The sequence below is a fragment of the Drosophila sechellia genome, chromosome 2R (genome assembly GCF_004382195.2).
Source record: "Drosophila sechellia strain sech25 chromosome 2R, ASM438219v1, whole genome shotgun sequence".
Classification (NCBI taxonomy): Eukaryota; Metazoa; Arthropoda; class Insecta; order Diptera; family Drosophilidae; genus Drosophila; species Drosophila sechellia.
The window spans coordinates 20,071,048-20,083,595 of NC_045950.1; the positions used below are offsets into that span (position 1 = coordinate 20,071,048).

The following is a 12,548-nucleotide window of genomic DNA, read 5'->3' on the forward strand; positions in this document are numbered from 1 at the left end:
TTGATTCTTTAAATGATCGATACTAATAGTTATGCACTGCGTTCCATTCCGTCGTTTCACGCGGAGGAGAACCGACGCAGAATTCCGCCCTTTGCAAACAACATATAAAAATTGATTGCCAGCAATGCACATTTACCAAATGCTTACCGTTACAACACTTATAAACATTATCTAATATTGTTAAAGGCTTTCACTTTGCAATATAAATCACACTCCAACATCAATATCGATATCTTGGCCTCTATCGATACCAGCGTGTGTGTCCGCATTTCACATCTCTAGGGCTTTGGCGTCACGTTCGCATCTCTAGTAAATTGGAAAAAAATAAAATCGTCGGAGTTTTTATGTGCTTGCAGAGTAGTGTAAGTAATTGCTATTTTTGTGCCAGCTACTTGCCGGTAGTAAACAACACATGTGAACTGCGATGCCTTGCAATCCTCAGGGCAATTCCAGTGCGGTTTAAGTCCGAACGACCACTTATCTTGGAAGAAACCCGAAGTGTACGTACATATGTAAGTTTTCGCGTGTGTATTTTTATGCACATGCAATTTTATGCTGCTGGCCATGCAAAGGTGCAAAAAATGCAAAATGTAAAAAATGTTTGCAGAATGCCCATGAATCTGACCGGACTTCAGACGGCACACACGCTTGTTCCCGAAATTGTGCAACTCCGCATACGTACATACAGTCATGGTCAAAATTATTTTCACAAAGTGCATTTGAGTGAAATGTGAAAAATGTGAAAAGTGAAAATACTTTTGACCACCTCTGTATGTAATGTCTTATGCTGGCATAATTATCCGCGGTTGAAGTTAAGTGCTTAGTGCAAATCGGGAATCTATATTCGGCATACTTTGGTAAAGGGCCAATGAGTTCGTACTTATTAGAAAAATGGCCAGCCGCTGTAATTATAGCACAGCACCAATGAATGAGTTCGCACTTTCACCTTATCCCGATGCAATCAATACTGATTTCTGAACCTGCATGGTTTGCCACTGTTTAGTAGCTTACTTTAGTGATCTCTTAAGATTTGATGAAATGTCACGTTTCCCACAAATCGACTATTTGCATAGTTTCAGTTTTAGACTGTCCACTTAAACTTTTCGATCATGTTTTTAGGATTGCAGCGCATTGCCACACAATTTTAGCGCTTTACTCGAGCTTTGAAAACATTATGTAAACAGCTTTATCTGTTTGTTTATTAAGATATTTATGAAGCATATCATATTCTGTACTCCCTCTGTTTTGACTCTGATAACCCAATTGCTGTGGACACGTTAAGGTAATCGTATTTAATCTCTTCATCGCAGATTTCTCTCATATGCAACTATGTCGGTACACTATAAATTTAAGAGTACACTCAACTTTGATACAATTACTTTTGATGGACTTCACATTTCTGTCGGGGACTTGAAAAGGGAGATTGTGCAGCAGAAGCGACTGGGCAAAATCATCGACTTTGATCTTCAGATCACAAATGCGCAGAGTAAAGAAGGTATGTCCACCGCAATTTGGAATTGTTCCCCTGCTACATGGTTTTCCTCCCTTTTCCAGAATACAAGGACGATGGGGTGCTTATTCCCAAGAACACAACGCTGATCATATCGCGAATCCCCATCGCCCATCCCACAAAAAAGGGCTGGGAGCCACCAGCAGCAGAAAATGCCTTTTCGGCTGCGCCTGCCAAGCAGGACAACTTCAACATGGACCTGTCCAAAATGCAAGGCACTGAGGAGGACAAAATCCAGGAAATGATGATGCAGAGCACAGTCGACTATGATCCCAAGACGTATGTGGTTTTAAGTCGTTACAAAACCATCATCTAATGTAAATTTTCCGTTTAGGTACCATCGTATTAAAGGACAATCGCAAGTGGGCGAAGTTCCCGCATCCTACCGATGCAACAAATGCAAGAAAAGCGGACACTGGATCAAGAACTGTCCCTTTGTGGGGGGAAAGGACCAGCAAGAGGTCAAACGGAATACTGGTATTCCGCGGTCTTTCCGCGACAAGCCAGATGCGGCTGAGAACGAATCGGCCGATTTTGTGCTGCCTGCTGTACAAAACCAAGAGATACCGGAGGATCTGATATGCGGCATATGCCGAGATATATTCGTCGACGCTGTCATGATACCCTGCTGCGGAAGTTCCTTTTGTGACGACTGTGTGCGAACCTCCTTATTGGAGTCAGAGGATAGTGAGTGCCCCGACTGCAAGGAGAAGAACTGTTCCCCTGGCTCCCTGATACCTAATCGGTTCTTGAGGAATTCGGTGAACGCCTTTAAAAACGAGACTGGGTATAACAAAAGCGCGGCTAAGCCAGGTAAGCTCAGTATACTCGGGTATCGCTCAATGAAAATAAAACGAATTTTCTTTTTTAGCTGCAGTAAAAAATGAGGAAAAACCTCCTGTTGACAAAGAAGTGGAGGAAAAGGCGGTTGCGGAGAAGGAATCCGAAGAGACTGAGAAGAAACCTGTAAAGCAACAAGAATCCGAAACCAATGGCAGCAATCCGCCTAAATCGGAATCTCCGGAGCGACCTGCCACCACAGAACCAACACAGAAGGAGAAAGATAAATATGATTCAGACTACGAGGATAACATTACCATAAAAATGCCGCAGCCTGCAGCTGATTCTACATCAGTGCCCAGCAAAGTAAGACATACATATTTGGCACATCTGCAATATAGACACTTAATTATAACCTCAATGTTTCAGAGATCCCCCAGTTATTCCCACAGAAGTGAATCCTCTCACCGACGAGACAGGTCGGATTATGTTTCCGATCACGATCACAAGCACCAACGTCCATCAAAATCGGAATCTGTTAACAAGGATCGCAGTCTCCTGCCCTTGCCCATTGGCACCCTGCCCAGCTACCAGGGACACATGATGGCCGAATCGGAAGAAGCTCGTCGATCGGCTGCCTATAAGCCCCCTTATATGCAAATGCAGCGGGGCCCACCTCCAATGCACATGATGAGTCACCACATGCCAGCCTACAACAACGGGTTTAACAACATGGGACAGAGGCCTCCCCTCAGGTAGGTTTCTTTTCCACCCGTCTGGATCCCGCCACCATGTGGAGAGAGTCAAGTGTCGAGGCATATGGAACTCCGAGGTGTTGACGAGTCAATACGCAGCCGGTCCTGCCTGATCTCAATATTTTTAAGTTCCAACCGAGACTATACACACACTAGTTAAGAGTAATTTAAGCTCTGGGCTAACGCGCCTTTATGCTTTGTTGAATATTGGTTATTCCTAATTAAAACAGTATTGCTTACAATCAACGTTAAGCTTTTTGAATTGTAATTAACTTCTGAAATTGCAGCTATGTGCCATATCAAAACCAATCCGTACACCCAATACGTGCGCCGTACGGATCTGCAGGCGGAGGTATGAATATGAATATGTCACAACCATTTCAGTCCCCAAATTTAGCCTCGATATACCAAGGGGTGGCAGCGAAGGTCGGTTCCGGGTGAGTATCTCTACTACGTGGTAGAAGCATGGGATGACAAGTAATCCCAATGTTTTGCAGTCTCATTGACGATCCGTTGGAGGCCTTTAATCGCATCATGAAGGAGAAGGAGCGAAAGAAGGTGGACCGCTTTCGAAGCTCTGACCGCCACAGGTCAAGGTCCCCGGATAGACAGAGGCATCGCTTCAAGTCTCCCATTTACGAGAAGGACAACTCCAGGGATAATCTCAAGGACAAAAGACCGCGATCCCGGGAAAGGAAGCGAGAACATAGCTACGAACGGCATATGCGCCACCCTCGTTCTAGTCGCCAGCCGAATGATGGCTCTAAGTCACCAGGTGGCAGAATCAAAAGGTAGTTTACAACCAGCCTATTCTGTATGCTTAAATTGATTGTATACTCTCTGCTTTTTAGATCTGGTCATCGTCGCTCTGCATCTCCAAAGCCGGGCTACAAGAGTGATTACAGGGACAAGCCGTACAACAAGCCTAGTGCTCCCAAAACGGAGGCAGTTGAGCCTCCTCCCCCCGGATTCGAGCCGTTGCAGCTGGCCGATGAAGACGTCTACAGGAACAAGCAGCCGACCAGTTCGGAAGCATCGCAAAGCAGCAAGGCCGAAAGCAGCAAGAAGAAGGGGGACAACAGGCACGAAGAGGCCCCACGAAAGAGGCACAGGTCTCGCAGCATTAGCAAGGAACCGAAGCCGAACGACAGCACCTACAGGACCCTGACGCCACCAGCAAAAATCACCACACCGAAAATGACTGCTGCCCAGTTGAGGGAACGCGAGAGTTCGCCGAAGACGCCGGAAAATGTTCACGACGATTATCTGACCGCGAAGGCCAGAATTATGGCCTCCCAACCCGACATCAACGTCTCGGAAATAGAGACCAATGTGGGCAAGGAGAACAAGGCGAAGAGTCCGTTATCAAAAGATCGCAAGAAGAAGAAGAAGGACAAGGACAAGGCTGAGCGCAAGAAGAACAAGAAGGACAAGCGCGCTAAGAAGGAGAAAGGGGATCGCCAGAAGAAGAGCTCCTCAGTTAATCGATCTGACTCGGATATTAACCACAGCTCACTAATGAACGAGTCAAATTATAAGGTCTTGTCTCCCAGGGCTCAAAGTCCCAGCTTTGAGATCAATGCGGCTCAGCTTTCCCCTGCTCACAACGCTACTGAAAACGTTAATCCGAAGAGCCATTCCATCCTTACTGTGGGTACTGCTAGCGACGATAATCTCGGCCCAAGAAGCAAACTCAGCGAGGCTAACTCTGTAAATCTATCCAAATCGGAAATGGAGGAGAACATCTTAGGTTTGGAGGATTCCTCCAAAAAAGCTGCCGGGGCCTCCGACGATCCGTCGGAAATAACTTCAGACGTCCTGCGGAAGGCTGAGAACGCAATATTTGCCAAGGCAATTAATGCCATCAGACCCATGGAGTTTCAAGTCATTATCAACTCCAAGGACAACAGCAAGGACCGCGCCGTAGTTCGCAGTGACAAGGATCGCTCCTCTTCACCCAGGCGTACCAGCAGCAGGTCGGTAAAGGATAGGCTGGGCACCAAGATTTCCAATGACAGAAGCCGTTCGCGGGACAAGTCGAAGGACAGGCGCCGGGGGGCGGGCGCCAGGAGCTCCGACGACGATGCGAACCGCGGCAGGTCGGATCGTCATGGCAGCCGTAAGAGGGACAACAGATCCCGCGACAGGGCTGCGCCTTCAGAAAAGAAGCAGGAGCGTCCGTACAAACGAAGCTCGCCAGAGGACGACAAGCTGAGGCGCCAGAACAAGGAGCGGTCCGACTCCAGGCACGGAAAACACGATCAAAACAATAGCGACGACTCGGATCGCAGGGCGGCCAGAAACACCAAGTCCAGCGACAGCCGAGTTGTCTCCTCTGTAACAGCCGTGGCTGCTCCTCCCAAGCCCTGTCGTCCATACAACCCGTTCCGCAAGGACGTCGACCCCAGTGCGTCGAGCAGCTTAGTTGTAAAATATGATAACACGATACAGAAGGAGGGCGCGTCCTCGGACAACGGCATGGAGCACAGGAAGCAGCGGGATAAGAAGCTGAAGAAACATTCGAAATATTCGTCAACCGATTCGTTGAAGAGCGAGAAACGCAAGGATCCGAAGAGCAAAAAGAAGAGCAAGATTTTGAAAAAGAAGAAAAAATCTAAGAAGTAGGTTACGGTAGGCTACGAGATAAGAATGATATAAATATTGAAGATTATTGTGTACAAATCAAAGATTTTTAATGTATGTATTTATCATGCAACTATAAGTATACAAATAAAACAGAACTACTCAAGGATTAATTGCTTGTGATCTGAAATTCGATTGCCCGCCGAGTTAGAAGACGGTGGATTGATATTCGAGAAATTAAATATGTTTATTACAAACAGTTATCTTAAAAAATCGATTAAATTACACGTGTAGAGATTGACTGAAGTTAATCATTATTGCTTAAGCCGTCCATGAAGGACGATGCCATTGGACTGGGCGTTCTGGAGATAATGTTGTCATTGCCATAGTCATCGGAGTTTGCATCCACTGAAAGCACAGAATAGTAATATATATATGCATTAGGCAAACTCGACTAGTCTGTGCACTAAATGCTGCTTGCCTTGTTCTAGAAAATTGGATTTTCTACTCTGGGGTATGCAACTCAGCGAATGTATTATTGGACTGCAGGCTTGATCGGCTGTTTCGAGCGTGGTTGGTAAGTCTAGGAGTCGTTGATTTTGAATGCCATCCCCTGGCCCCATGTGAGAAATGTGGTTGAAATTAGTCGGTGCTGATATCATCTTTGATCTACGATCACTACAAATAAAAAGCGAATAATGAGGACTCGAATCGATTGCGCCAATGGGTTAACTGAAGCCCAACCTTTTGATGGTCTTGTTTATCTCCCTGATGGAGAATCTCCGCTTTATGCTCGGCAGTCCCTTTCGATTTCCGTCGCGGTATTGCAAAAGGCCCTCTGCAAATAAAGCATGTGTTTTATGGCCCTGATAAACAGAGTTGACTTAGCTTACTTGTGTGAATATTGGATAGGTAAACAATCAGCGGAGTGTCATTGACCGAGGACAGCACCACGTTTCCCAGATTGTTTAAGGGAAGTGATTGCTTCAGTCCAATCGACTGCACCCATTCGGCAGTCTGCGTATTGAATATATCCAAATGTGTATCCGAAAACACCAGCAAGTGACCATCACAAAAGGCTGGAATGAGTCCACAAAAGAGTTATACAGCATGAGGCATAGCCGCATCTCGTTTTTACTCACTTATATAGGTAGGGAAGGCTGGATACATGATTTCCCTATCCCGAGACTTCCGCCCTTGCAGGTCTACGTATATGGCCAGAGTCTGGAACACCAGCAAGTACTCCCCGAAGTTGCCGCCGCTGGGGCACAGAATTTCAATGACCCTGACCGCATCCACTCCGGAGTAGTTCAAAAATGCACATAACTGGTTCTCCGGATGAACCAAAGCTATTGAAAGATACCCAGACGTTATAAACACTCTCACACAATGCCATCTATTACTACTCACACATTGCAGTTGCTTCTCCGCGCAAGAAGTATGCGGTAAATCCGCTTTGGTGAGCCACAACCAATCGCATGTCGGACAGAATCTGCAGGTGCTGCGCCATGTAGCCAATGGTGAATTCGCAAGTCTTCTGGTGTCTTGTGCGCGTTCTATTGATTTCGTAAACTACGATTTGTGTGTGGTTATTAGGCCGCTTCAGAGCGATGATAAATGAGTAGACGATGTTGGGGAAGCGGCGGATTATTCCAGTGCAAGCAGATATGCAGCTCTTCGATTCGACCACCTTGATCCACTCGACATCACTAGCCTCTAATGCCCTTATTGGTAATAAACGCAAATTGCGCTGCTTCCCGCACAGAATGACGAGGATCTGCTCCTCTTCAATGTACCATAGCTGAAGAATCTTCTTGCTTTCGCCAATACGAGCGATCTCTGGAAAAGTTAGTTAGCATTTAGTTGTGCCCTCTTCTAGTTTCAACTTTTCACAAAATGTGATAGCTTACCGTACTGGTCCAGATTAATGTAGAACAGGCCGTCTTCGGTGCCCAAGAGTATTTGATTTGGATATATGATGACCGAACACAATGCGTTTCTTATCAAAGACAGGGTATTGTCCAGAATCTCGTTAACTTTAAATATAGCAGTATTTGGTAAGCTGTTTCGTTTCAATATTCGATGTAGTTCTCCCAGGGCAATGACCCACTTGGACTTCTCCGACTCGTTGTCGGCGAGCATAAGGGTGTTCAGCGAAAGACCGCCATCGATAAGGGCGGTTTTTATCTGGAATGAGGAAGATGCACACATTTAGTCTCGGGAGATGCCGCGCTGGCAGTCTGTTCACCTTGAAAATACATGGCACATCTTTCTTGGCGGCATGGATGACGTCGCTTTCGCGCACACTTCCCACCGAGAACTCGGGATCCCTCATATCCAGCACTTGGGACACGCTCACGCTGGGCAATGCACACCGATCCGGCGAAATGTCATAGAGGAACAACTTAAAGTCGCAAACCACTACGAACTGCCTAATCCATCCCCGCTTAATCACCCCCGACTTGGGGACCTTTACGTAGCCCTCGTATGCCGTGCCGATTCCCCTGGTGGGATCGATGCCCAGCGGCCGCTTCGTCTGGTCCACGGGCACGGGGCACGTGGTGGGCACCTTCTGGCAGCAGATCGTGTGACAGGCGAATCCGCAGATCTCGCACACAACGCCCTGCCGTGTGAGCCCCACCATCAGCGATGTGCAGTGATTGCATTTCGTGGGACTGCTGAATGTGCGCACCAGGAACTGATGGATCGCCGTGTTGCCGGGCACTTTCTTCTGAGATTCCTTGACCAGCTGGTCGCTCTCCTCGCGTGACAAATCGCTGACCGAGGCTTCTTTCAATGACGAATGATCCTTGCTGTTCTTACCCGCATACTTTGGCTCGTAGTTGAAGAGCATGCCCGAATTGCCAGACTGGAAGAAGTTGGGAGTGAAATTGTCGCCGGATTCGTTGCCAAAGCTCTCGGCAGAATCTATAATCTCGGAGTTCTTCGACATGTCGCGGAAGAAGGCGCTGCTTAGCCCATGATGCGTTGATTTGTTGAGGAAAGACTCGGAGTATTCCAAGCCTCCCTTCTGCAAGTCCCGCAGTTCGGTTTCCTTCTTTTGGAAATCGTGCAGGATGGAGTCGTATCGCTTCTTGTAGTCCCGAACCTCTTTCTGTGTGGATATGAGGTCCGATCTGGTTTGACTCAGCTCATCCGATATCATGTTCTTGGCCTGAATCTCCCTTTGCAGCGCGCTCTGCAGGTTGAGCAGCTCCATCTTGTCCAGCTTCTGGGAGCGCCGGTTCCTCCAGTTCTTATTGTCCACACCGTTGTTGTTGAAGGTACCCACATGCTTCAGGTACTCCAACTCCTCCGTCATTTTGGTGGCCAAGGCCTGCAAGTAGCCACGCGCGTCTTTCTCATCAGACACCCATTGAATAATCTCCGCCATTTGCCGCTCCCACAAGGTGATGGCCTCCCGTTTCATTCGCAACTCCTTGAAGATCTCGTCGTCCTCCGCTTGAAGTTCCTTTAGACTCTTCGACTTGAGATTCACCTCGGAGCTTAACCTCTGCTTCTCCTCGAACCACGAGCTCTTCTCCAAGTCATGCTGCTTCTTCAATTCCAAAAGCGTTTCCGCGGAATCGGTAATCGACTCCATTTGAGTGTACTTCAGCCTTTCCTGTGTTTGTTGCAACTCCTTGGTCAGTGCCAAATTCGCGTTCTCTAGCTCGCTGAACTGCTCGCGCAGTGCTTCCAACTCCATATTGTGGCGCGTCTGCTGATGACTTAGCTTTTCCGAGAACTGGAGTTCAAGGCGTTCGATCTCGTACGACGACATCTCGGAGGAAATGCTGAGTGGCATAGTTGTCTCCACACTTGAGGAGCCCTTCCGCAGCTCCATCTGCAGCTGCCTGCAGCAGTCCTCCGCGTGCTCCCGCAGCTTCTTTTCTTTGGCAGCCTCGATGACGGCATCCTCAATGTGCAGCTCCAATTCCCTTCGCGTTTTGTCCGACTTTCGCAGTTCGTTCCGCAGGCTGTCGTTCTTCTGCATGGCACCATCAAGCTCCTCCTCCTTGTCCCTGACTTGGCGGGAGAGTTTCTGCTTCTGGTTTCGCAGCTCCGAGAGTTTCTCAGTGACCTCCGAGTACTCCATCATGGCGATGTTTCGCTGGGAGATGGCGTCCTGAAGTTCAGAGTCTTGAGTTTTGAGCCGTTCGAAAACCTCGTTGTGTTGCTTTGACAACTCGGTCTTTTCCTGCTTCAAGGCCGCTAGCTGATCGTTCAGTGCTTTGAGCTGAACGGAGTCCAACGGTGTCTCCGAGTTGTTGCTCGGCAGAATGGCCAACTGGGGACTGCTTATGGTGTCCAAGGTATCATCTCCGAAGCCCGAGCTCTGGTTCTTCTTCGAGTCCAAGGTGGAGCTGCTGGTCAGCGAGAAGGTAAACCCGATGAACGGCAAGTGAAACCCAGAGAATGCAGGATTGGCTGACGGCGGAATGGAGTCCGTTAACCGGACGTCGTTGTCGTCCACATCGAAGTTGGAGGTATCCGTTGGACTGGACACTTCCGGCACATACGGTGCTGGTCCCTGCCTTATGTTCTTCCAGTCGATGCCCACAAACCAGGGGTGGTCCATGAAGTCTTGGATGCCATTCTGACCAAGTCGGTTCTCGGGAATACATATCAGTTTGCAGAGCAAGTCCTGAGACGTCTCCGATACCTTGTAATTTAGGGTTTCTTGTGACGGTAAGTTGAAACAGTTCTGGTGGTTCATGATCTTGCCATAGGTTTCCACCAAACTTTCTGCGTAGAAGGGCGTCTCTCCGTAGAGCATCTCGTACATGCACACTCCGAGTGACCACCAATCACACTCCGTGCCGTAGCGACCCTTTCCGTCCTCCATGGCCCGCAAAATTTCCGGGGAAATGTAGTCGGGAGTGCCCACGGCCACGTTGGACTGCACCGTGCCGTCCTTGTCCAGGCGCAGGCAGGATCCAAAGTCAGCCAGGCGCACGTGACCGCGCTTATCGAGCAGTACATTATCCGGCTTGATGTCCCTGTGAACGTACCTTATCTGGTGAATACTGTTGATGGCCAGGATCATCTCTGTGATGTAGAACTTGGCCATGTCCTCGGGCAGCTTATCCTCGAATTTGCTGAGCAGCGTAAGCAGGTCTCCGCCGCAGTAATAGTCCATCACCAGATACTGAAAGGAAGGTGTTAATAAGGTAAGAACGGGGAAGAGGAGTGCTGACATACCAGGTTAATATTGTCTTGAAAGGCATAGTGAAGTTTGGTGATCCACTGCCGGTCGCCGAAAACCAACACATCCCGCTCCTCGCGAAAGCAGGCCGTCTCGGCCCTCTTCAGCATCTCCCACTTGTTAAGGATCTTCATGGCATACACCTTTTCGGTGGATATCATCTGAACCACGCAGACTTCTCCAAAGGCACCGCGTCCGATGATCTTGAGTATGTCAAAGTCATCTCGGCTTAGTCGAATCTTTCGCACTATGTGCACGAAGGGTTTGGCTGCGAGGTAATTCAGGTTTTAAGTACTTGATAGCATCTGGTTGGCACTAAGCATAGTTACATAGTTTGAGGAAATCAGAGACGCCCTTCTCCCTGCGCAGGGAGGAGTTGCTGCACTCGTCATAGAGAACGATGAAGGTGTCCAGCAGATAGTCTAACGAAAACTGATGTCCTTCCGTGTCCTCGCCAAACTCGGCCGCCCATTTTTGATCGCTTGTGGTGTCGCTTAGAATACATTTCAGAAATGTGAGCCTTTTCTTGCAGCTTCCTGTGGTTATATCTGCAACGTAGAATTTGGTGCTTGAGTCACTAAAAGATATGACCACTTTTGATGCTTGAAATGTGTAGATATATGATATAGATATCTTTAAAAATATTTGCTTAGTAGGTACTTATTTTCAAATCAACGCTTAGATATTCAAAGTGTTGTGGAAAAATTCGGTAGAAATTTAAAACGTTTAATGGAAACCTAATACGTAAGTATCCTTGGCATCATTAAAAAACACATATATAAGCTATAAAAACTCGGAGACTGTCCTCCTTTGGCCAAGAGCGCAAGCAATTGTTGTATTACCCCAAAAAGCCGACCAACACATGCATCGCAAACATTTGCCAGCCCGCAACAATGCCGCACCCACTGACGTCGCAGACACCTGGCTCCTTCCAACTCAGAAATGCGGCTCGGGGGGCAGAAATCAGCTCAAACGGGTGGGTTACGGCTGTGGCTATGGCTATTGCTGGATACCCAAGACGAAACGTGGGGGAAGGTAGACCCGGACAAAGTGACTGGGCCGGAGAACAATGGGCGCAAGCAGAAGGCCGTACTCCTAATGGATTCCGCTATATTTCCATGCATGCACAGCTTTCCTATATTTTCCGCATTCTCCTATTGGCCACCACTATTTACGATTCATATTCGGGCCATTTCGATTTTTCAAACATGTATGCGGGGCATGCATGTGTGTTGGACCGACCCCCCGTGCAGGAGGATATATTAGGTATGGAGCCGTACCCTATGCCCAGCATGCCCAATACACCCGAATCTCGCCTATATGGCTGGTTCTTCCGCACAGATATAAATAAATAATTGTTTATATGCATATGTATGTATGGTTGGCAGAGTGCGAAAAAACAAATGCCCAATGGGGAAACCAACACGGCCTCCAACTGCCGATTTTGGTGTCACCGAACCGCGCGTATTACCACTGATTTCGGAAGATTCGTATTCCATCTTAGTTATTGCTCCGTCTGGCCTAAACCATATTTATTCGAAATAGTGCAAAAAGAAAAGCCGAACTGTTGTCGAATTGTAGTGTTCCGTTTCGTTTGGAAAACAGAGTGGCCCTCTTGACTTTTAAACCAGCCTTTAAATACCACAAATATCATTGGTATTTTGGCTTTCTTAAGAGCGGTCACACCGCCTTTATCAGCTGATAATATGAC

The 12,548-nt window shown here is 47.8% G+C and overlaps 2 protein-coding genes across 7 annotated transcripts; one reads left to right on the forward strand and one right to left on the reverse strand.

Moving 5' to 3' along the window:
• The first annotated feature begins 272 nt into the window (after positions 1 to 272).
• Positions 273 to 5,801, forward strand: LOC6613020 (E3 ubiquitin-protein ligase RBBP6). Of its 6 annotated transcripts, none has more exons than XM_032715066.1 (10): positions 292 to 362; positions 443 to 512; positions 1,311 to 1,495; positions 1,555 to 1,789; positions 1,845 to 2,323; positions 2,382 to 2,656; positions 2,720 to 3,045; positions 3,333 to 3,482; positions 3,543 to 3,836; positions 3,897 to 5,670. In XM_032715066.1, exons 3-10 carry the CDS (start codon positions 1,330 to 1,332, stop codon positions 5,668 to 5,670), a joined length of 3,699 nt encoding a protein of 1,232 aa, XP_032570957.1. In that variant the 5' UTR covers positions 292 to 362; positions 443 to 512; positions 1,311 to 1,329. The 6 variants fall into 6 exon arrangements, with proteins under 6 accessions (XP_032570959.1, XP_032570957.1, XP_032570958.1 ...); XM_032715067.1 differs by having other exon boundaries at positions 443 to 500; XM_032715068.1 differs by lacking the exon at positions 443 to 512 and having other exon boundaries at positions 273 to 362.
• A 49-nt stretch (positions 5,802 to 5,850) lies between these two features.
• LOC6613021 (serine/threonine-protein kinase Genghis Khan) lies at positions 5,851 to 12,438 on the reverse strand. The gene is made up of 11 exons (XM_002037475.2): positions 12,309 to 12,438; positions 11,167 to 11,385; positions 10,834 to 11,105; positions 7,877 to 10,780; positions 7,539 to 7,815; positions 7,039 to 7,467; positions 6,771 to 6,977; positions 6,522 to 6,707; positions 6,373 to 6,466; positions 6,110 to 6,306; positions 5,851 to 6,036 (listed from the first exon to the last, which is right to left on the reverse strand). The coding sequence occupies exons 1-11, from the start codon at positions 12,334 to 12,336 to the stop codon at positions 5,936 to 5,938; spliced, it is 4,914 nt and encodes a 1,637-aa protein (XP_002037511.2). The 5' UTR covers positions 12,337 to 12,438; the 3' UTR covers positions 5,851 to 5,935.
• Between the last annotated feature and the right edge of the window lie 110 nt (positions 12,439 to 12,548).